This window comes from Colletotrichum gloeosporioides (assembly GCF_011800055.1).
Source record: "Colletotrichum gloeosporioides strain Lc1 chromosome Unknown consensus_117, whole genome shotgun sequence".
Lineage (NCBI taxonomy): Eukaryota > Fungi > Ascomycota > Sordariomycetes > Glomerellales > Glomerellaceae > Colletotrichum > Colletotrichum gloeosporioides.
Genome location: NW_025544762.1, coordinates 277,794 through 301,533, shown reverse-complemented (window position 1 = coordinate 301,533; position 23,740 = coordinate 277,794). Strand labels below are relative to the sequence as shown.

The following is a 23,740-nucleotide window of genomic DNA, read 5'->3' as shown; positions in this document are numbered from 1 at the left end:
ATAATTATTATACCAAACGAAGTCGAAATAATTAGAGAAGCAGGATGGAGAGTCGGATATGGTGGTGAGACGCTTCCTAAAGCAGTAATGCAAACCGCTTGTCGCCAAAAGTTCCAACACAGCCTAGGACTGCACCACGTATGTGAGAGGGAGTGAGAGAAACGGCACAGCAGCAGGCGTGGCGATTCCTGCGTCCCAGAGAGGAAGCTCATTAAAATAAGGGACCCAACCAACAGCACCAGAGCCGTTTGCGATTGTCGCTTGCGCTGCGGATGCAGCAGACACAGACCCCGGCCGTTAGGGGTCCAACAGGATGTCAAGACCATTTCGCGGCCGGCACACCCCTGCCGCGAGGGAAAGGCTCCTCCCCTGTGGCCGGGCAGCCAGCGATTGCGAGTCAGCCCAGCATCTCCGATGTGCTGTTGCCGCTGCTCTTGCGAAATCTAGAGGGCCGCGCGCAATCGCGAGTGCTGCTGATAGCGGATCCCGATGTCGTCGTTGGCCTGCTGGCGGGAGAGGTAGCGGTGCTCCCTGCATCTCCCAACCGCAGCGATGGGCCGTCGCGGTTTTGGGTCGGAGTTGTCAGCGAGAGAGCAAAAAGGTCCCGGGCAGCTGGTACGCGCCCACGTCGACCGCATCGCAGGTTGCTTCGCCCCAATCAACGGCCAACGCCGTGGCACAGTAGCACACCCGCCGCAACCAAGGCTCCTCGTCATCGCCCGTCGTACCACCGACTCAGATGCATCGCCAGCAGGTCGCGAACCGACGGACAAAACATCCAAGATGGCCAACTTTTTTCTCGTTTCTTCTGGCCCTCGTGACTCGGCGCGTCGCACCATCTCCTCTTCATTCTTGCACCTCGGAACTCTGTTCCTGCAGAAGCCTGAATGGCCCCATTCTGGAAGGCTCCGGCTGAGCGCTGTGGGTGTGCTGGCCGGCTGTCATGTCCATGCCGCCTGAAGGTCAAGTTCGTCCCATCGTCCCAACTATCAGACGTACGGAGGAGGGCCAGCAGCGATCGGCAGCGTGGTGTGATCTGCCACTGACAGTACTGTACGGCGCAGCCAGTGCCCTCCCTTCCAGCGCCCAGCATGACTGTTGTCCGTCTCTTTTTGCCGGCGGGCAGCCGAGTCTGCCAGGGATCCCTTCCACGTCGTCAGCCTTGAGACGAAAAAGCCCCAAAGCTTAAGCCCGACTGACGCGGCAGCGGTGCAATCTAATGCGATGTCGTAAATAACACAACCCACCCAGAATAATCTCGGACCGAGCTGCTTCAAGCTTGTGTATGCGCGGGTGGGGATTTCGAGTGATTGCACATACAGATCCTCGGAGAAATAGCGACGTCGTTGATAAAGGTCACTGACTCGATTGCCGACCGGTGTGTGTTGTTCGTCGTGGGGTTCTGGTGTCGATCCGCTCCGATGAGGGCCGTACAGCCGGTGGAATTTCGAGATCCTTGGCAGGTGGGAGTTGGCGGTATCAGGTCGCCGGCGGGTCTGGGAGAGGTTGGACGAGGAGGGGGTTCAGTGCCGTCGGCAACCTGCCTGCCACACATTGACAGGGCGCGCGCAATCTGCGCCGACCACCCATCACCATCCAACCTGCATTATCGCAGCCTCTGTGTCGCCAGATGTCGTTGAACGGCACAGCTTCCTCAAAGTAGAAAATCTACTAAGAAAGGAAAGTCAACCCAACATACATCAGACTGCAAGATGCCCCTAAGTAAGAAAAGGAGATAGTCTGTAGACGTTACTTTCTGCCAGCGTCCGCGATAAGAAGCATAAAGTGTAAAATCATATTCAGACCTTCCCTTCTGAAGGCATCCCCCAAAGTTTCCTCCCAACGAGCTTGTGTCGGCACTAAGAATGGCTGACTCAGCCTGTTAACCGCGGGGTCGTCCCCGCCAATTCCAGCGAAGCCAAGCTACCCCGCCAAAGCTCCGTTTCCGACTCCGTACCTACTCACGTTACCCTCCAACACCGCGAGACACGATACCGAACCCGATATCGCCCAGCATGTCCGGCAAAGCCAAGGTGACCGCCACGGGGCCTCTGGTACGTCATATATCCCTCGGACAATTCCTCTCATGCTCCCCGCATCTGGCGGTCGACAGCTAACCAAACCCCAAACCACAGCCTGACGCAGAAGCCCGCTGGATCAAGCTCTCCAAGATCAACTACACCGACCAGAACGGCACCCCGCGCACCTGGGAGTCCGCCGAGCGCCGCACCCGCCCCAAGTCCGGCGACATCGACGGCGTCGGCATCGTCGCCATCCTCGAGAATCCCTCCGGCCCCGAGATCATCCTGCAGAAGCAGTACCGCCCGCCCATCGACCAGATCTGCATCGAGGTCCCCGCGGGGCTTGTCGACGAGGGCGAGACCGCCGAGCAGGCGGCCGTGAGGGAGCTCAAGGAGGAGACGGGATATGTTGGTGTTGCGTCGGAGACGACGCCCATTATGTTCAACGGTATGCTGCTTTCTATTGTCTAGTGTGTGCGTCTCGATGCTGATTACGAGTGCTCCAGACCCCGGCTTCTGCAACACGAACCTCCGCATGATCCACGTCACGATCGACACCTCCCTCCCCGAGAACCAGAACCCCGTGCCGCAGCTCGAGGAGAGCGAGTTTATCGAGGTTTTCACCGTGCCCCTAACCGACTTCTGGTCTGAATGCGTTCGCCTGGAGAAGGAAGGCTATGCCATCGACGCCCGCGTGGGAACCATCGCAGAGGGCATCGAGCTAGCCAAGAAATTCAAGCTATAAACGCCCTCCCTTCTTTCCACTGTCTATGATGCTTCTTGTGATGATACCGTGACCTAGTTGAGACCCACGAAACGAACCTCCTCACACCTTGCCTTCCCTCCTCAACCCCTCCCACAGCGCCACCGCAGCAAGACACTTCGCATCCCTCGCCCCCTCCCTCCAAAGCTCCCCCATCGGCACAATCTTCAACGTAATCTTCTCCCCGTCCTCTCTCAACCCCGTCAACTTCCCGCTCCACTCTTTCAACTGACCCCTCGACACCCGCCTCTCATGACTATAAATCGTAATAAACTCATCACACCCGCCCGCCGACGGGAACATCGCCTTCGCCAACCCCTCCTCCTCGCCCTCCGTCGCTCTCCCCGCGCCTGCAAGCTCGCTCAAGCACGTCAACTCGTTCTCGTGAATCTCAATCCCGCACTCCTCCTGCAACTCCTTCGCCGCCGCGCCGGCAAAGCTGCCGCTGTCATCGACCATGCCCGCCGGCAGCTCCACGAACGACAGGCTGCCTGCCGGCACGCGCGGCTGCACCGTCAGCACGACGTAGCGCTCTTCCGGGGCGTCATCGGGGACCAGCATAAGCAGCATCGCGACGCTGGGCCCGCGCAGGAAGACGCTTGCGGGGAGGGTCTCGCCGGCGGCGTTGGAGACGTCGGCGGTAAGCTTGAGGAAGCCGATGCGCGAGGAGCCGAAGATGTCGTAAGTTTGCACGGTGATGCTGCGCAGGGCGTAGGGGTCGGCGTGGAAGGGGTGGGTGGCGGTTTTGGATTGGAGGGTGAGGGAAGTTGTGAGGCGGGAGAGCCAGTTCTGCGGTGTTTGTTAGAACCTTCCATTGATAGACGAATTGAGGAGTTAGGATGAACTCACGTTGAAAGGGCGGAAGGAGAGAAGCTGGGATTCGGAGAGGCCTTCTGGCAGCTTTACCTGGATGCCGTGATCTTTGAGGGTGATTGTCGACATTGTTCTGACGAAACGGGAATTCACTTGGGTGACGCGTTGAGAAAATGTGGCTGGTCGCAGAATGTTTCTGGATGAGGGACTGAAGTTATATGCGAAACGTCTCAAAGCAGGCGCGATTGTTCTCATTCTGCCTCGCGATTGACCTTCTTGAGTTGCACAGGTGTAGCCTAATGTAAGTGTAAGTGAATGAAAGGCTGACGTCAGACCTGAGGTGTTGGGTTAGTGGGGTCTGTGTGCCGATGGCGTTGCGCCAGAGAAAGGAAGGTACGATAAAAATATAAAAAGTATAGGATGACAGTTCGCTGAGGTAGAAACCGTAAAACAGATTGATTGATTGATATGTGTGCATTGCGTTTCGTAGAATTTTTCATTTATCAGTTGTGCTTTTCCTGCCTGCCTAATGCTGTTTATGCTATGCAAATGCGAACCGCCCCTCACCCTCCCTCAACTCCCTTCCCACACTCGCGATGCTAATGCGACAAAAGTAGAAGAATCCTTTCCCACACACCACAACTACCCGTAATCGGCTTTAAAACTATTCCCAGTGATAATATGAACCTCACAGATCATTTTTGTAAAAAGTAAAATTGCAAAAAGGACAAAAAAGTTCGGAATCGAACTGGGGGCCCCCAGCTGGATTCCTATGAAAAACAGCCGAGCTGTTTTTGCGCCGAGGGTACGTGTTCGGCCACCCACGCCCGTCGTCGACTGCGTGCTAGTCTCTGGGGTTGCGGATGAGAGTGATTCACTCCTAGATAAAGCCTTCTGCGGGTCGGATGGGATGAAAGGGTTGACGGATGGCCGGAGAGGTGCGGACAACTCCAAGGTGTGCGCGAGTCTTGTTGTCGCCAGAGGTGAGGATCCACCCAATCAACCCAGGAAGTTCTTCAGGTTCCCGCCAATATTCTTGAGGTCCAAGAGGAATGTGTCATGGCCGAAGAAGCTCATCTCCTCGCTCAGCTCGATGTGTGCCACATTTCGGTTGCCCGCCAGCTTGAGGGCCTGCGCGACTTCCCTCTGCTGCCACGCCGGGAAGAGGATGTCGCTGGCAACGCCAATGACGAGGGCTGGGGTGTCTCTCAGCGGGGAGAGTCCGGCGATCAGGTCCTCGGGAGGTCTCGACGACACCTCGACGGGCTGATCTGATGCGCCAGCGTTCGACTCCGGTTGCTCCTCGTAAGGCTTCTCGGGAAGCGTCAGACTGCAGGCAGCATCATTCCTCGTGGGCTCGACACCAGACTGCAGCAGCTTCTCACGCTCCGCTCTCCTCGCGCTGGCAGCCACCTGGTTCTCCCGTCCGAGGTCGAAAAGATCCATAGCCTTGCTGACGTAGAGCAAGCTGTTAGGGTCGTAGGTGAGGCAGAACTTCTCTCCAGCATGGTCGAGATACGTCTCGATCAAGAAGTCTGGGCACAATGCCGGCGGCTTGCTGGGATCCGCCCTCCTCCTTCCGAAGCGCTGCTCCCACTCAGGTCCCGAGCGATATGTAACAGTCGCGATCTCTCGCGCAAGCTTCATACCAGCGTGGGGCGGCACCCTGCCGTAGTAAAAGCCTCGGTTCCAGTTCGGGTCCATCATCAATACCTGACGCTGTGTGTGGCGCATCGCGATGCTGTACGGGTGACTCCTCGCGCAACCGCTAATGGACACAATCCTGCCCACGCGGTTAGGGAACAGCGTGCCGGCAGCAAGCGACTGCATTCCACCCATACTGGAGCCAACGCTGGCATACAGCTTCTCTACGCCGAGGCCATCCAGCAACCTGAACTGCGCGCGCACCATGTCCTCCATTGTCAAGATCGGGAACCGTGTCGCATATCGCTGGCCGTCCGCGGGATCGATACTACTGGGCCCTGTCGAGCCATAGCATCCTCCGATTACGTTTGTGCAGATTACGTGGTATTTATCCGTGTCTAGCGCAAGGCCCGGGCCGATGAACTTCTCCCACCAGCCAGGCTTCGGGTTACTCTCCGTAGAATGCGCATGCGACGACGCAGACAGGCCGGTGTGGAGGAGGATTACGTTCGACTTGTCCGCATTCATTTTACCCCACGACTCGTACGCGATATCGAACTCGGGCAGGACGCCGCCCCAGTCGAGGAGGAGGGGCTCTTCGCAGTGGTACGTCTCCGTTGCGCCGGCCGTGTACGAGGGCTCGTTGCTCGACTCGAACTTCGCTTCTAATGTCGCGGACCGGTTCTCAAGGGCGTCGAGGCACGGGAACGCCATCGCCGGGTTCGAGGCATCGCCGGGGCTGTTGGACGCTTTGCGCGCCGGCTTGGAGTGGAAACGGCGCGTGGGTTGTTGGGTGCTGAGAGCTGCGGCAGAGCTCCGAATCGCGGCGGGGGTGCTGGTGCGGGGAATTGGGGCGCAAGCCTGGCGCAGGGCCGCTGAGGCGAGTCTTTGGCACTTCATAGCGACAATTGTGACGGGATTGAAGCTATGGAGGGGCGTGAGAGGGGATCATGGGCCCTTGGCAAAGATATAGCCACCGTCCTTGGTGTTTCTTGCGGCCGGGTTTGTCAGCTGGAAGTAGAGCTCCATTGTCGGCGACAACGATGGTGCAATCTCACGTGACGATAAGCGATAAGTGGTGCAATGGAGGTTCATTTCATGACATCAGTCGCGACATTCTTCATTCACTGAGCCATTTGCCCCCTTCATAAACTTAGAGAACCCCTAATTAATAAGACTTTTTAGCCCATCGATAAGGATACTAAATATACCACCTGAATCTTTACCTTATAGCGTTTCGCCTACGAAGACCTATCCTCTGATGGTGCTGCCCCGAGCAAGATTATCTGAAATCAGGGCGTACAATCCAGACGACGTTTCATTGGCTGAGCTCATTGCCAGGCAGAAACATTGCCATTTTTTACCCTTCGGGGTTTTTTTTGGTTTTTTTATGCTTACCTGTCTTCCTGTCCCCTCCACGTCTCAGCAGCTATCCGACGGCTCACAATTCGAACTCTTCAGTGACACTTTGAAATAACAACCCTGGAGCCCTTTGACATCATTACTATAAACCAGTGTCGACTTGTCGTGCCGATCCGTGATCGCCGTATGCGAGTCGTCGAAACGTTGACATAAGCTGGGCAACAGATCTGAAGGCGGATACTCACTCTCTCCCGACCGGAGGTTAACACAATAAGCAGCGTCATTTACACAGATCTGATGCTTTCCTTCGAGCGGAAAAGCCATCAAGGGAGTTGGATCGAGTCGAGAAACAAACACGTCGGTGGTTCATCTAAGAATCGTGCCAAAAGCGGTACTGCCTTGTTCCCGTCCAACAATTCGATGGCACCCAACCAGGCGAACAACTCCATTCGCTCTGTTTCATGCGAATTCTGCGGCACTACACGAAGTTGTGCTAAAGATTTGCTACGGCATATACGAGCGGCCCATAGCAGCAGTAATTACTCGTTTACGTTTCGTAAATCATTCACACGCAAGGACAATTACATTCGGCATCTAAGGACCTGTAAGGTGAAGCATGATAAAGGTCCTTTCTTGTGCATCTGCGGCAAGAAACATGGCATTTCTGACAAGCACCTGGCACATATCCAAGATTGCAGAGTATGGCGACCAGACCGTTCGTCGTTGGGAAGAATAGTCACTACGACGGCACCAATTCCGAAACCGCCCGATGTTGCCACCGCAGCACCCGTCGCCGAACGCGCCGAGAGCAGCAATAGCAAAGTAAAACAGGCTTGCTGGGAATGTCAGCGCCGGCGCGTAGTATGCGACTCGGCCCGTCCCGTATGCCCTCAGTGTAGGCTTCAAGGCATTGTGTGCCCCGGGTACGACAACGTGAAGCCTCTGACTTGGCTAGCCCCCGATCGGATCACGATGCGGAAGCGGAAGACCAAACAACCAAACACCAGCCATTCTCAATCGTCGATTCCTTCATCCCGTCGCCCGACATACCCGCAGATTTCCCTCTTACCCCTGACACATCCTGTACCCTGCTTCAAAGTTCCCCGCACCATCTCAAAAGACAACACAGCCAGCGAGTCTGAAAGGTCAGCCCGCTTGATGAGTGATTTCGGTCAAGCACGAAGGTATATCAGACAGGAGCCACAGCTGAGCAATGCGACGGTTGCCACTATTTCCGACGGGCGTCCTACGGCTCCTTCAATCCCTCCTAGATCCCAGGTCCCTCCCCTGCCCTCAGATTCCTCAAAGAACAGACCATTCGCCATGAACAGTCCCAAAGGCATGGCTGATTTTGATCCGCTTTCGTTTGTAGACCACTTACTTGGTCAGGGACAGCGACCTCAACTTCGACTTTGACAGTTTCCTTCAAAATGGTGACAACCAGGCTTTTGGTTTTAACTTCGGCCCGTTTGGAGTTGACAGGAATTAGGTGTAGATTTGTTTTAGACCTGCGGAACACAAAAGACATTTAATCCGAGAACCAGTGCGATCATTTTTCTCCATGGATAGCTGAATGAGTCGGTAATTTCAACAGGAGCGGGAGGCCATCATGTCTGCAGGAGGTAAAGGCGCACATCTAAGATGCGTGCTATAAACTAACAACTATGAGGAAGAGAAGAAGTTGACAACCGCCTCCGACGGCTGAATAGCAGCGCCGGACGATGACGTCGTCTGGTAAGTCCACGTCGCAGGCCCCACGCCGCACTGACGTCAATTTAACCTTCCCGTTTAGCTAGTGGCACCAGTGCTCTAGCGGCCTCCCATCGACCCTGAATGTGGCCAGCACAGTGATGAACTGACGTCGCCTCCGTCACACGTCAACCGACGCGTACGCTACTCGAGACCGTTACCGACATTCACTACCCCTCCATCCGCTCCTCAAAAGCACCTCTAGTGACATACGTACCCATGTCGAACTTCTTCTCGACTTTACAACAATACGCCAGACCTCTCGCGACAGTTGCAGCAGGTGCGTTCCTCGCTAGAGCTATGGCGTTCCCCGACAACAATGGGCCCGAGGGCCAATCATCAACCCAACAAGTTCCCGGCGAATACAAACCCACATTGGCCGATGTTCTCGTCGTTAGAGTCATGCTGGAGAAGGCCGCCAAGTTCCCGCCCGAGCTTCTTGACCTCATCTTCGACCAAGCCGAGTACTGGCCGCACTCCGAGGCCTCCATGACATGGCAAGTCAATGTCCCCCGCGGCGGCGCCGGCATTATCGGCGGAGACCCCGATGGCGAGAACAAGCTTCTCCTGAGATGTCCCCCAATTGGATTCACCGACTACCGCAAGGTCGGAGAGGCGTTCAAGACGGCCCCGCTCCCGCCCAAGGATGTTGACGGCTCGGCCGTGGAAGGGCCCCTGCAGAACTTGACCCTCATGGAGCCGAAATCGAGTCCGACCCTGCCGACGCGCGAAGCTCCGAGGGAGTACTTCGAAGGGTCCATGACGCAGCCTCCCGCGCTGACCAACCCGGTTCGAAAGATTGTGTTCAAGCTACGCAGCAAGGACCAAGGTTGGGGCGGCAGCCACGAAGACAAGGGCACGTATGGGGGATCGTGGACTTGGTTTGAGGCGGGATTGGAGAAGTTTGACGAGGAGCGCAAGTGTAAGTTGCTCTTGATATCGACGAAGATAACGTCCCACTAACACATTTTGGAACAGGCGACGGTTCTTGCAAACGATCATCACCGAGCCCACCCCCCGAGCCCGAGTCGTCGGAGAACAGTATTACGCATGGTAGTAGAACTTCGAACTTCTGTACCTGCGGTCTTCAGTCCGTGTATCCCCCCGTTGTTTCCACCTCTTCGATGACGGCCTATCACCACCACGTCCACGCCCTCGACAACCTCAAGATCCAGGCCAATAAGACGGCACATAGGGAATTCGTGGACCACGAGGTGACCTGGTCATGGACGGACGATATCCACCCTGAATCGCCTGAGGGCGATCGCCTAGCGGAAATTGGTCGCGGAAAGGGTACAGGCACGGGCAACTTTGTCCGCAGCTTGAAGCTGGGCGATGTTGTCACGGTCTGGGGCAAGGCTCGGTTCGGTGGTTGGCGCAATAATGTCGAGAGCGCTAAGGTGGAGATTTACTGGGCGATTTGAGCTTCTTTCGCTTCGCTTGGACGGTGTCTTTCCCTGAAAACAATTCGTTAATATCTGTTAGTTCGGGCGGCGTTTTGGTAACGAAAAGAATGAGACATGATCGTTATGCTGGTTTTCACTTGTTGCGACGACCAAGTCGCGTTGCCAAATCTGCTGGTGGTCCCGTTCAGTGATGATTGTTGGTACGACGCGGCAGGCGCGTGGCCCCATTGGATCGGCCGTTATGGCCCCTCATTGGCCTTCAGCGAAGCGAAGTGATGATCAGGCTGATAATCTGCTTCCTCTTTGCGCCATTTTTAATTCACCAGAAGCGTGCACATCATCCGGTCCCCTTCATGGCCGCTTCATGATGGAGGCTTCTCGGATGCCTGATCAGCTACAGGAACTTGTGTCAGAACTGGATCGGCAGGCACAAGAGTGCACGAGAAACGATACTGGCGCTTCGGGAGAAGCCATCGAGGGGCTGTTCACCCTCCAAAGTCAAGGCGTTCACTATGCGCGCGCCCTCAGAGAGCTTCAGAGCTCGATCGCAGGTATGTCGCTTTGCACTTCTTCAACTGTTCCCCAATAGCATATCGCTGGGTGCTGATTTTCCGCTGCTAGAATGCCTAGCAGAACGTAGAGATTGGCATGCAATCCCGATACCGAACGAGTCCCTTCTGTGGAAGGTCTGCGCCTTCTCACGATCCTCGGCGCGAATCGCAGATCCTACGTTTATGCGAAAAAGAATCACCACATTTCTCAAGCTGGTAGACAGACGGAGTAATAATGATGATATACAAGGTATCTGGGAAAACAAAGCCATAGAGAATTGGGTCACCTCAGACACCCCATCAGCCCTGTTTCTCGAAATCCCATTTCGAGGATCCGGCCGAGTGCGTCGCTTCGCTTTGGACCTAATAGACCACCTTGATAAACATCATCCGGTTCTCTCTATGATTGGAGGGCTTTCTCAAGTCGATGCTGATCATCTGTTTCCTGATCCGACACCGAAGACAGTCCTCGAATATTTGGTCGTTCAAGCGCTTCGCCATATTAATTCGGAGATTCGATTGGCTTTCTTTGCCGAGACCCTCTCGTCCTTTAGGGCTTCAAAGACTGCTGGCGATCTATTAGCCTTACTGAAAGCCATTTGCGCAAACATGTCGAAATTAACAATTGTTCTCGATCTTTCAATATTTCCACCTCGACTACATGAAGGCATGGACGCAGCAAGTTGGCCAACCGAGTTGTCTCGCCTCATCAAAGGCCTATGGGATTGCTCCTACCCAGTGTTCTGTCACGTTTTGCTGCTTGGTTCTGTGCGCCCAACAGCGGAGATTGTCAGTAAGGGCGCCGTTATATCTGTGGGAATCTCAGCCATGGATTTCGGGACGTCTCGACGTCGGTTTCCCTTTCACCCTCCCAGACCTATACCCAAAGCTCATGAGGCTCCCAAACCGGCCAGGAGTCTGGACTCTGGCAGCCTAAAGGCAACACTATCTCAGTCAGTAATGATGGAATTGGATTTCGAGGCGACGCGATTTATGCTGACGGACCTGTCCCCATAGCGAGGAACCAAAGCCAGTGGCAGTCTCACAAGTTGACCCACAACCGACTTCGAACCGAGATCCTATGGTCCATAACCTCAATGTTCCTCATCCGAGTCCAGACTATGCATCTGCTGCGGTATCTCAGACAACATATTCGCGGGAACACGTTCGAGTGGCTATATGTTGTGCGTTACCATTGGAAGCCGATGCTGTTCAAGCGGTCTTTGATACATGCTTGGACGATGACGACCTCGATCAAGAGAAGATGAGATCTTCGAGCGACACCAACTCTTATACCTTCGGTATCATCGGTCGATACTTTACCGTCTTAGTTCACATGCCGGGAATGGGAAGGACAAACGGTGCAATTGTCGCCACAAAGTGTCAAGCCAGCTTTCCGAATATCAAACTTGCGCTCGTGGTCGGCATTTGCGGGGGGGTACCTTTCTATGGCACAGAGAAGAAGGAGATCATTCTTGGAGATGTCGTTATCAGCGAGGGTCTATATGGTTACGACATTGGCAGGAGATTCCCAGACGAATTCGTGGTGAAGAACTCCGCGGACGACGTATTTGCTAGACCATCGCCAGAAGTCAGGTCGATCCTCAGCAAGCTCAAGTCTCGTCATAATCACCGCAAACTCCAATTAAGGACGTACGAGTATCTGCGAGAAATCCAGAGGGATCCGGAAAACCGGGCGCACTATCCTGGCGCGAAAGAAGATCAATTGTTCGCCGGCACATACGTTCATATGCATCGTAGCCCTGGAGAATGCAACAAGTGCTCAGATGCAAATACGATTGCTCCAAGGGTTTGCCTAGAAGCCCGTAGCTCGACTTGTGGCAAGCTTGCCTGCGACAACGCCATGCTGGTAAGTCGGTCAAGACTGAACGTCATTTTGGACCACCCGGCTGAGGCCCAGCCAATGATACACTTTGGAAAAGTTGCTTGTGGTGATCAGGTCATGAAGTCTGGTAATCATCGAGATGCCATTGGTCATGAATCAGGAGCCATCGCCTTTGAGATGGAAGGGGCGGGGATCTGGGACTCCTTTTCTTGTTTGGTCATCAAAGGAGTTTGCGATTATGCTGATAGTCACAAGCACAAGAAGTGGCAAAGCTATGCTGCTGCAACAGCAGCAGCCTGTGCAAAAGCATTTCTTCAGGAATGCTATATGTAAGCATCGACGAGCTTCGCCTTAGAATCCGTGCTTTGGGGCCTCATATTTGACCTAGCACTCGATAGGATGATGTTGAGTCTCAAAGATAGTATGCATTAATTTCCTCTATCAGATGCAGTGGAACTGCTGACACGTGGAATCTTCAATGTTGTATCTAACGCTCGCCCCGTGCTCGAAGAAGATCATCCTACGAGTGTCCTTCATGAACTTCTGTCATATACCTGTCGAAATTATTGGCTTCATTGATTACGAAGCAGATGTGCTCGTGGCCAAGGTTGCAAGGAATGCGAGTAGCTCGCTTTATATTGAGCCCTCAGCAAGGATCTGCATTTTCGTACCTCATACCTGCTCATTGCTGACTTACATCGGCCAGCCAGACATGATTTTGCTTCATTTCTGAGCCTCAGAGCCCGCGTGCTATGCCTATGCTACCTTCACACTTTGTTTATGATGATAAAAAGAATCGATGCTACTCCCACTACCGGCTCAAATCATGGAAAGCTCCTGATGTTGACTTTCTCTCCGAATGGACTGGTAGTGGGCCTTCTCATGGCTTGTTCAGCACACGTCTTCCTCTCCTGCAACAGCTGGCGATTCTTCGCGGGAGATTATAGGGACCAGGGAACTAGAGGACTTAAGGCAAAGCTCGGCTGCCTCAAGCCGTGTATTTTGTCGAACAATCAGAGCGTAACGGTTTCACTAACTCCAGGAATATCATTGATATTACTTGTGCCTGGTGGAAGATGAACCGAATAGTCGCTCGTTTTCCTGCCTGTTGACGAACGCTCCATGTAAGATGGGCTTCTGGGAAGCGAAGAATCTTGAGGAGTTGGCCGAATCCACCTAATCTTGCGGTGACCACGTGGCATCGAAGGTCGATATGGACTGCCATCGATCTCGGACAATTTCCGTTTCCTGCCAGACTGAGTCTGATAGCCATCTGTGGAGCAGTGAGACGACAGCTTATGACCTAGCTCAGCGAGTTGAGATGCTTGTCGAGCGTCGCCGCTAGTTGTCAGATCCTTGGAAATAGTGGAGTGTACTGGGAACCTTGAGCTGTTGTGTGTGAAAGTCGTATTATGCGGCTGATCTTTTCTCCCCGTTCTCGATTCATGAATTTCACGTGATTCCAATACTTGTTCCGCTGGTGAGTAGCGTCCAAAAACAAGTCAAAGTATGACCTACTAAAGTCCTTTCGTTCTTCAAAAAGTGCTGGGCGATCGAACCCTGCTTGCGCTGCAGTTGGAAACGGGGTTCGTCGTTCGGATCCTCGGAACGGTCCCTCGTCAAGAGCAAGCGCAAGCTTGAGCTGGGAATCTGCTATCGTTATGCGTCTGGTACATGACACCTTTGGCAACTCGGGACCTTACCCCCGTCGTTCATTGTCGTGATTTTCGCACTCGTCTTCTCGCAGACTGCCCTTTCGCAATCTGGCTTTCAGACAACGCGCTGTGTATTGGAAGTAAATCTTTCAGATGAAGCATGAACCTGGATCTGGGGTACTCACCAGGATGCTGCACGCGGGAACAGCTGAGACTGTATTGTATGATAAGAAACGAAGTGTTGTAAAGGATGAACCATCAGCCCTGCCTGCATAAGCGGAGACGCAGTCGCCCGCCCGGCTAAATTCCGGAGCAGGGGGCAAATCAGATTATCTGGAGTTAACTCCACCAGCGAGATGGCGGGGAAGTCGGCCGGGCCGGGGCCGAAGGCCGACGCCCGGCCCGAATCCCGCCTTTACGTAAGGGATCGGCCACGCCACTTTGTAGCCAGTCGCGCCCAGCGCTCGTAGCTAGATTAATCAAACTACTTCACGCACCACCTGTCCAACGACGTCCATCTATAGAATATTTTGACGAGAACGGTAGATCTTCGCTGCGGTGGCGGCAGCTTTCATGCGGAAAGTTCATTTGCATGAATATACATGTAAAAGCAACGATCCAATCACTAGACACTTGATGGTAATCAGATAGAATGAACTACAGCATACTTGGGAAATGTGTACACAACGCCTTTTGTCTTAGAACCCATGTTTTCAGTAATTGCAAACCAGTTAGTGCCAAATTTCCTTAATAGATCCTGAAACCTATCAAACTCGGGCACACTCCAGTAGGCGCTCACTCTAATGCTTTGACCACCCTCTATCTCTGATTGAAATCTCGATGTTGCCCGACCGAACCGGGCAAGTAGGACGGACTGCCGAGAGCGCTCGCCCCCGGTATAATCCCGTAAAATTGTAGTATGAGTCATGGCAGCTAGTTTGGCGGTAAACCTGGCTTTTACTTCGCGTGAAACGTTGAAGTGGATGGTTCGAGATTTTGTGATCGCACTGGGAGTCCCGCGCTTCCTCGTATCTTCCAAAACGTCTTCAAGCCTGTTTACTGCTTTTATTCTGTAAATTGAAGTTACGTGGTAGGATCTGGAGTTCTAACTTACTTGAGCTTCGCTGAGGAAACATGCGTTGGATGCGCCGGCGCTCTGCAACGTCTTGGGTCTCGGGCTGGTGTTCGACCTTAGTCTGGTCTTCGTCTATGTCACCAAGAGGGTGCGTAATCAACTCGATGGGAGCCATCGCAAGGAGCGAAAATATCACGCTAGTCGAAATGTACTCTGTTAGCGTTGTTGAGGTCAAAGAATTCCAGTAGCCAGCCACAGCCTGCCACGCGTTTGGGTTCTTGTTCAGGTTGCAAAGGTTGACAAGATTTTCATTGGTCCGGCAATAGTCCAATCGAACTGTGCCGAGACCGCATACGCCCGCAAGTTGAATTGAAGCCTTATGTCACGAACTGATTACCCAGTTCTGAAAAATGGACATAAAACTTGACTTTTGCGGTCCAACTCCGAGCATAAACCATCTTCTCCATCTTTCTGTTTTAATCGACCTCGGTTCTGTGTTACCTGATCATATGTTCCTTGCTTTTGTCCTTATGGACGATCAAAGGCTTCACAAATGCATGGCTATGATCAGAAATCGAATGCTCAACCAAACAGATAAACTTTTGAGAAAAGACGGATGGGAAAAAGTACAAAATCAATCATTGTCTCATGTGAATAGTCTGTCTCTGACCAGTGATAAGACCCATATTGTATGCCTTTGGCTCAATACTCGAGGAGTCTCATCAAATTCTCTTGCCATTCCCCCATATAGTTGTTTACCTACTATCCAAGGCTACTCGTTGATCTCAGCTGGCCGTATGGTGTCATTTTGGGTCGTCACAATCTTATGACCGTTTCCTCTCCGGGAATGTCACCACTGTTTGTGCTGCGCGTGGGACCCACAAAATCACTTGTGTGACCGCCAGATCCCTTGTCTATCGGCAGACTTCCTGAGTAAGGAGGCAAATAAGACGCACGAGGTTGCCTATTCCGCTCGGGACCATTGAGAATGCGTGTCCCGCCGATCCATTGATGATCTGACCTACGACGCGGTGCGAGATTAGAAAACCGATCTAGGTCTTGGTCATTTCCAGATCTCCTTCTTTTCCTGCCAGTATGACTTTGATTGCCATCTGTTGTGTTAATAGCCAGCCTTTGACCAAGTTCGGCTAACCGGGATGCCTGTCGCATACCGTCGCCAGCTGTGAGATCCCTCGAAATAGTGTGGTGTACTTCTGATCTTTCGGGATCACCTAAATGGTATTGCGCAGGGTAACCAGTTCTTTGTGTGGGATTGACGACGGAGCGAGGCGGATGGTTGTAAACGACTGGGTTGTTACAGAGGCGGCCGTTGCGAGAGCGGTCACAGAGGGCTGGTTTTTGATTCTCGCTTCGCCGGCCGTCTGGGTAGACGTCAGTGTAGACGTCTACAGTGCACATGGTGTCCGGTTGACACTTTAAGCTGTTCCTCCTAGGACACTAGATAATGTCCCACGAAAAGGAGACACATGTGAAATGCTGGGACCTATAAAAGTTTGAGTTGCAGCCAACAGCAAGTTCACGATATGGCTCCTACTTCAGTCCTTTTGTGCTTCAAGGTTCTCAGCCTTAGGGCGAGCGATAGCACAGTTTACTCTGGGCTTGAAAGAGGATGATGAGATTGTTACTTGGTCAAAGAGATTGTACCCAGAAGTCTTCCAGCATGTGATCATTCGAATTTCATTAAAATCCTTATAGTTGCTAAGCATACCTAGTTGTTAAGCGTGGCTGTGGCAGAAATTCGGTCATGTAGGTTGCAGTGAGCAATGCATCTTGGAAACACGGTGTCGTCCTGACAAGTGGTCAGCTGAGTCTGAGACTATGCTGGGGCGCAGGCGGCTAAATGGCGGCAAGTGCAACAAATCAGGTTTGAGCACGGAGCTGAGGGCAAGATGAGAATGCCTACGTAAAAGGCAGACGTCTTGTCAGGGAACTAAAGAAATGCAAGTGATTGTATTACGTAATAATCGACCTAATTGCGCGTAGGAAAGGCCTACGACAATTCTTTCAAGTCGTACTAAAACGCGACCTCACCTTGCCACAAGCACTGGCACGCTGGGTACGTTTAGTGTCTTTCTTCCCTTCTAACTTTCTCTTCGCAGTTTGCCGCCTGGAGGCGCACCTTGTTGACTGCCGTATGTCTCTCACGGGGAAATATTCGAGGGCTAGGATGGCCTGGGAGAGAAACCGCTATGGCCACCTATGGGGGTATATGAAGAGAGCGCGAATCGCCTCGATTACAGGGGGCAGGCATCTCCCTCTTCACACTACCACAACCCATTACACCAAGATGCCGAGGCAATACTACGTTTAGTGTCTTCAGGAGTCTTTCGCAATACCTGCTCAACTTTTCGCTTACCGACCTTGGGCTTGCATTATGTCCAGCGGCCAGCAACTTCGCCAGACTTGGATGCGACATCGCCATGAAGCGTCTGGCCCCTCGTTATGGAAGATCACGGGTTCTGCGCGGCGCGATACTGTATGCTACATTGTAGAAATTGAAGGTGACTGGGGATTTGTTGCTGTCGAAAAGGTGCCCAGCCAGCGGTTCGATTCTTGGTTTGCGTGAAATAGCTTAGAGTGATCTTGGATAGCGAATTCCCTATCTCAGCCAAGGTGCCCTCCTAGTGAACGTCCCACCCGTTGTGTCTTGCTCTAGTTATATGAGAAGAGGCCGGCTGAGTTATTGGTACTATGTTTGAGGCCGCATTAAGGAAATTGTCTCCGTCCAGGAGTTCGCAGCCCGTGATTCGTCCTCCATCTCTACGTCCTCGGCCCCTGTGTCCTCGGACTCGGTACGCAGTGAGGGCCCGCAAGTTGTCAGAGAAGTTTATCCCCAATTAAGTACACAATTGCGGGAGCAGAGACACCCGAGCGCTCGTCACGTCTGGGCAGTTCTCGGCTGCTTATCCCCACGAGCGTCGTCCTATGTCGACCTCCAGTCCCATCTTTCAAACGCAAAGGTTCTTGAAAGCTGTGGGATCGCATGATCCATCGCTTGACGTCACCTAGCTCGCGGACAAAGTGATGAATTGAGCTACGACATGAGACTTTGGGACCATCTTGAATATTTTTGATGTTTTCATTGTACTGCTCTCTTGGTGTGGAGCTAGACGGGACAAATGGGCTGCGATTGTCAGACGTCTCCCTTTTCTTGCCATCATAGCTCTAATGAATATTAATCGGGCAGTGGAATAATCTTTGACCCAATTGGGCTATTTGAAATGCCCGCCGTACACTGTTGCTGTTGCTAGTTGTAAGGTCTTTGGAAATGGTTGAGTGAACTGTGGGCCGCCGCGACTCGATCTTCTTGGTTCGGACATCCTTCTTGCCTTCTAACGTTTTCTTTCTGTTGGTCTCACAGGACCAGCTAGATGGTAGGGAATTGTAGGCAGCGAATATCGCATGTATTAACTGCGTATGGTGGTGATGTGTAGGAGAGGTTAACTGCGTTAGAGGCAGTGGCCGCGATCGCAGCGTTGATCGCGGAGGCCGGCACCTTACGTAATCGTTGAATACATAAGGGGCGCCCAGCTCGATTAACGCTGTGATGGGCGCGCGCTGCCGACACTTTCCCAACTTTCCGCCTGTAGGCGCACCTTTTAGACTGCCGTATGAAGGCCAGGCGTGGGCCTTCTCCATGTTCCTCTCGCAATTGGATTTACGCTCCGATACATAAGGGCAAGATTTGTACAAGCACTCATATACTGGTTTTGGACTTGCGTGGTCAGAAGCAGGGAGAGAAGTTCCTTTGAATGGCTTAGTTTCGTACCCTGATTGCCGCGGTGAGAAGTATGCTCACCTCCGCCGTAAAGCGTCTTGTTCCGGTTCATCTTCTGTTTAACTCGCTACGTTGTAGCTCAGTCGTGCCCGAGTCTCGTCGGGAAGAAAAAACCTACTCCTGATCGTGTTGGGACTAAAGGCCTACAAGCGGGTTTTCTGGCTTGGCTTTGAGGGCAGAGGGCATGAGCGACGGCGCAGATGCGCGACAAAAGTGCGGGAAGGACAAATCGGACCTCGGCATTTATTTTCGCAATTTCATTCGATGCAATTAAGCGCGAGATGCATCGAACCGTTTTATTGTTCAGGTAATGATGCAAGGGTGTAAAGTCCAAATGGAGTTAAAAGCGTAAAAAAACCTGCCTCCCCGTTCAACTGCATGTGCAGGGCCACTGAGGCAATCTGAGACTGCTAATGTATGTCGTCTTTCCTCGCAACCCCGGTGGCTAACCGAGATTCATTCAACGCTCCCCTCTTTCCCGCAGAATATCATCCGCTGTGAGACCCCGCCTCAGCTCATTCGAGTATTCATCAAACTTGCTAGCCTCGTCAATCGCACGAGAAATGTGCTCGTAGCCAAGAGGCTTGCGACGATAAGCAGCTAGTTGACGCGCTGTAGAAATTGCATTCCTGATCTCGCGACCATTCAAATTCGCTTTCGCCAGGTCATGAAGACGTTGCCGTATTTCCTCTGCATTAACCCCAAAGTCTAGTTGCAATCCGTTGTTAGACTTGGAATTACCCAAGGCAGCAGCCTTGCCTTTATCCAGTTTATCGATGCGGTCGATGAAATTCGACCAAATTTGGATACGTTGCTGCTCGTTCAAATTTTGATACCTGAGATTCAACTGGATGCGAGACTTGAATGCCTCATCAAACGTGCCCACTCGGTTACTGGTCAATATCAAGATACCTGTCAAGTTCGTGATATATCAGTGATATGTCAAGCTTGTAAACGTATCATTCACTTACCGTCATAGTACTCCAGAACTCTCAAGAAAACTGACCAATCAAGATTAGTAAATTGCCCTTGCGGCTTTGTGAACAGCAAATCTTGTCTTTATGGCAAAGTGAATTGCAGCAAGAGTAGACAATGTGCAAGTCTGCACTTACCTGATACAAGTGCATTTCTTTCGAGGCTTTGCAACGTACGCTCCTCTAAGAAGACGTCCGCCTCATCTAAGAGAACAACTGGCGATGTCAGTTTGCGGAAGACAAGCCTGGGATCGGAAAAGCTAACCACACCCCCAGGTCTTTCCAAGTACCAGAACAGTGTCCAAATACTGATAACGTTGAGTAAATCAATTAATTCATCTCGATTATCGTAACGCACCTGCTCTACCTCTTCTGCCTTGGTTCCGATGTCTCCACATGTGACTCGATATAATGGTTTCCTGGCGATTTCCGCCACACTATCGTTGTCAGTATCACAATGTTGCTGTTACGGGCTACACATTTTAAGTACCTTTCAGCCGTCAGCGTTTTCCCCGTACCGGGACCACTGCAAATCGTCAGGATCTCGAATGTTCTCATGAGTCTAAAGCGGATGGACGCACCCATGGAGTAAGATAAACAGGCCATTGCCCTTTCCACGAATGAGATCGGTGTTCTCCTCTGCTCTGAGCCGCGTAGTGACTACTGCCTGGACTAATTCTTTGGTGTCGGCATCAATGACCAAATGTTCGAATGCTTCATCATTCCATTTGACGTCATCAATAAGCCCAACATCCAACTCCACTGGAACAGAACGTCAGCTTCGAATTTATTCCTGCTTCATTCTGACGTACCCCATTCTTTTTTTTGCATGTTGAATCCCGGTATTGTCACCGGAAGGCACATAAGGAACCTATCACCAAGACCAGGATTATCCTTGCGCATGATCTCAAGCCCAAGATCATCATCATCGACCGATTGTCCGCCAGGATGCATTTGCTTGTATGTGCGGTAATCTACCATGAACCGTGAATCTGCCTGTGCGTTGGTTGTAAATTAGCATAACGAAGTTACAGTAAGGCTGAAGTATAGGTAATACTGCACCGAATTCTGCAAGCCGTCACCTGAGAAGCCCCGAGAGGTCACATAGTTCCGATACCGGCACTTCCAAAACATTCTCCCGCGTTGTTGTAGTGCCTGAATGGTCTCTGCACTTGCGTACCTGATCGGGTAAACGGAGAGAAGGTCTGTAATTAAGAACGACCCATCTTGACTGCACTTCGGAAGCCCAGTGATGCTAATTATTTTCACTGTTCGGTGAAAGCTGCCTCTAAATCCCCATGCGCTCACCTGAATGATCGCCCGGAAGTCTTTTTCAGAGGCAGTCAAAGTCTGAAGCCAATTGGTTGCAAGAACGCCTCTTATCTGGCCTTGCTTAGGACTATCTGCCTTCTCGATCAAAATTTCGTTAGGAACCTAGATAGTTTAGCATGAAAGTGGGGAGATGCTCGGACAGGTAACTGCTTACAAAGAGATATGGCATATACTCAGCCGTTATTCTGCCTTTATCCAGAAGGGATTGTGCCATGCTCCAATCTCCATCTAAACGGCCGAGTACGTACTGCTGAAACACTGCTAAGTGCTTTGATTCTGTCTGATGAAGACTTTCGATGAAAGACTTGATCTCATATCGTCGATGGAACCACCATACATATGGATAAGAGATCTTTTCGTCTGTTCGTCTGCTGAATTCGGGGTGCGGAATCCCTTCCATAGTGACCTTTGCCATCTTCTTGAGATGTTCTGAAAGCTCTTCTGAGACTAAAGAAATGTACTCAGCCTTTAGAAAGTTTGCCGTATTGGAGTCAAGATAGCTTGTCACGCGACCATGATAGTTGAAATCTTTGGGCGGCGGACCATTGCAGCATTCGAAATCACGATAAACAATGAACGTGATCTCCTTGTTTCTTTCTAGGTGCAACTCGAGATGAGGAACGGCTTGACTTCCTCTGAGGTGAGCATTGAACCGGCCGCTCTCCACTACCCAAGGCTCGTCGAGGTAGAGATTCTCTGATTTGTTCTCGTGGCAATATATTTTGTTGATTGTCTCGCATTTAGGTGGGCCCTGTTGCTGCAAAACCCTGTATCTCAGTTTCTCTGCCTCCCTCAGTGAGTATGAGGCGGATTCCATGGCTTCCAGGAGTTGGTCATCCTGCATTTCTGGAGAAACATCCAACAGGCGGCACATCTCGCGGCGCCAATCGATGGTGGTATGAGGACGAAACCTAGGACGCCGCTTAGAAGATTCTGAATCTGTTCATTCTGGTCAGTCGAATTATGCATCTAGGTTGTCGATGATCTCAATCATTGACCTGTGCCTTGGCCGTCGGGACTCGGTCCGCGACTAGACGGCGAGGAGGAACGCGGCGGGGCTGAGCGCATGAATCCTCCTCGACGAGTCTGACCTGCCGGACTCCGTTTATCATGGTGCGGCGATTCGTCATGGCTCGATGAATGCGAGACTCGGGGTCTCTTTCGGGACTTGTCTTTGGCCGGCATACTCAGCGCCGGGGTTGTAGATGAACAAAACAATGTCAACAGATGACGTGCGACTGTGCCGCCTGATGGCTCCGTTTTGGCGAAAGCGGCTGATGAGGTGATTGTGTGTCTTGGATAAAACTGCATTTCCAAGCCTGCTCTGGTGGCCCCCGATAGGACAGCTTACCGAGACCCTCCATTGTGCCGCATTACTGCATCAATGCCTGCCATCGAGCAGTGAACCAATGAAATCGTCAAATTGAGGTCAGAATCTCATTCGCTGAAGCTGCACAAGAGTATGTATAAGGTCCTGTTGAACCAGATGCTGGCACATACATGTTTGATATGACCTCATTCCCGAGGTTTGTACGATTAGGTCTGATTATTGAGGCGGATAAATATAGATAATTGGCCAACAAGAATGCATGTGGTGTTGCAAAAGTGTAACCACAATTGCTAAGCAGCAATTGCGCCTTATATCCTTCGCAACATGTGGCTTTTTAATCATTTTGCATATCATCTTTACTAGTGGTCTTTTAGTTATTCCTGTTATATGCCCAATAATTCCTCCTCTCATCCTCTTTATCATCCTTTTGGCTACACCGACACACACCAAGGAACGAGGATAGCAAAGTTCTTTCATACACACAGGCTAAGCATTAAAACATCATAAATGCAATGGTATCTTAAGCTTATGTATTGGTTTCGATTCTTGGAACACGTTCTAGTTCATGGAGTTGCGAAACTTGGCAAATGCAATTGACCGCGGGTGTATTTGCAGCCTATCTTCTCATTTCTACAACATCACCGGGCTTGAAATTTATGGGGTTGACGCTCCATGTAAACCTGACATTCAGCCTTGCTATCCTGCCGAGCGTCGGACAAAGTGACGGTGAAATTGAATAGAATTGCATCCAGCTAGAACCCGCGGTGTAGAAATCTTGATCCCAGTTTCTTTTTACCCTCTACAAGCGCTCGTTTCAAAATGGCTCGCAATCTGTGCAAGGGCCTTGAAAGTTGGCAACAGCGCCAAGGCAGGTAAGGTCGGCCACCGAGTCTAGAGTTTGTCAGCTTCCAGTCCAATAGCGGAAGAATGGCGGCTTACTCAGGAACAACTCATCAACAGCCGCTGCGCAGGTTGGGATAACAGCAGCGAAAGCTCCGATGCACGCTATAAGAGAGTTGGTAAACGTCATTATATTATCACAAAATGGGGGAGCCAAGACTTACACCAGACATCGCAGCCTCTAGCCTCATGGCCTCGCAGTTTGGTGATGGCGTTGTTGCAGGCACCAAGATCGTTGGAAGTCTCGCACTAGTACTGCTTCTGTCTCTTGGCAAGACTGGCCTCGATGTCTCCCGCAGAAGGTGCGGCGGCCACTAAGGGCACAGCGAAGGCCTAGAGAGCCACGGCTTTGAAGTTGATCTGCATGTTGATGGCGAAAGAAAAGGGGTTTTAGATGAAGTTTTCAATTCAGTAAGACCACAATGTTTTGATGCAACAAACTGGTTGACTTGCCATGAAGACTTCCAGAGTATTAATAGTTGTCCAGGTCAGAGCAAAGACTTGATCTCCGGAAGCGGAC

General features: G+C 51.9%; 7 protein-coding genes and 1 pseudogene across 8 annotated transcripts; 4 read left to right on the top strand and 4 right to left on the bottom strand.

Annotated features, from left to right (window-relative positions):
- Positions 1–1,913: 1,913 nt before the first annotated feature.
- GCG54_00009085 (ADP-ribose pyrophosphatase) lies at positions 1,914–2,766 on the top strand (the record flags this gene model as incomplete). Its single annotated transcript, XM_045409034.1, has 3 exons — positions 1,914–2,054; positions 2,136–2,469; positions 2,528–2,766. Coding segments are annotated over 3 exons (714 nt in total), but the record flags the coding sequence as incomplete, so codon positions are not given.
- Positions 2,767–2,847: 81 nt separating this feature from the next.
- GCG54_00009084 (uncharacterized protein) lies at positions 2,848–3,726 on the bottom strand (the record flags this gene model as incomplete). Its single annotated transcript, XM_045409033.1, has 2 exons — positions 2,848–3,573; positions 3,634–3,726. 2 exons carry the CDS (start codon positions 3,724–3,726, stop codon positions 2,848–2,850), a joined length of 819 nt encoding a protein of 272 aa, XP_045256278.1.
- An 870-nt stretch (positions 3,727–4,596) lies between these two features.
- Positions 4,597–6,141, bottom strand: GCG54_00009083 (Serine O-succinyltransferase; the record flags this gene model as incomplete). The annotated part of the gene is made up of 1 exon (XM_045409032.1): positions 4,597–6,141. One exon carries the CDS (start codon positions 6,139–6,141, stop codon positions 4,597–4,599), a length of 1,545 nt encoding a protein of 514 aa, XP_045256277.1.
- Positions 6,142–7,023: 882 nt separating this feature from the next.
- Positions 7,024–8,019, top strand: GCG54_00009082 (uncharacterized protein; the record flags this gene model as incomplete). Its single annotated transcript, XM_045409031.1, has 1 exon — positions 7,024–8,019. The coding sequence occupies one exon, from the start codon at positions 7,024–7,026 to the stop codon at positions 8,017–8,019; it is 996 nt and encodes a 331-aa protein (XP_045256276.1).
- Positions 8,020–8,571: 552 nt separating this feature from the next.
- On the top strand, positions 8,572–9,776 carry GCG54_00009081 (uncharacterized protein; the record flags this gene model as incomplete). The annotated part of the gene is made up of 2 exons (XM_045409030.1): positions 8,572–9,274; positions 9,331–9,776. The coding sequence occupies 2 exons, from the start codon at positions 8,572–8,574 to the stop codon at positions 9,774–9,776; spliced, it is 1,149 nt and encodes a 382-aa protein (XP_045256275.1).
- A 349-nt stretch (positions 9,777–10,125) lies between these two features.
- On the top strand, positions 10,126–12,488 carry GCG54_00009080 (uncharacterized protein; the record flags this gene model as incomplete). The annotated part of the gene is made up of 2 exons (XM_045409029.1): positions 10,126–10,309; positions 11,512–12,488. The coding sequence occupies 2 exons, from the start codon at positions 10,126–10,128 to the stop codon at positions 12,486–12,488; spliced, it is 1,161 nt and encodes a 386-aa protein (XP_045256274.1).
- Positions 12,489–19,144: 6,656 nt separating this feature from the next.
- On the bottom strand, positions 19,145–21,864 carry GCG54_00009079 (uncharacterized protein; the record flags this gene model as incomplete). The annotated part of the gene is made up of 9 exons (XM_045409028.1): positions 19,145–19,596; positions 19,656–19,685; positions 19,797–19,874; positions 19,924–19,966; positions 20,017–20,095; positions 20,240–20,420; positions 20,471–20,654; positions 20,691–21,092; positions 21,145–21,864. The coding sequence occupies 9 exons, from the start codon at positions 21,862–21,864 to the stop codon at positions 19,145–19,147; spliced, it is 2,169 nt and encodes a 722-aa protein (XP_045256273.1).
- A 1,273-nt stretch (positions 21,865–23,137) lies between these two features.
- Positions 23,138–23,578, bottom strand: GCG54_00009078 (annotated as a pseudogene). Its single transcript has 3 exons — positions 23,385–23,578; positions 23,260–23,325; positions 23,138–23,211 (listed from the first exon to the last, which is right to left on the bottom strand). Coding segments are annotated over exons 1-3 (334 nt in total).
- Between the last annotated feature and the right edge of the window lie 162 nt (positions 23,579–23,740).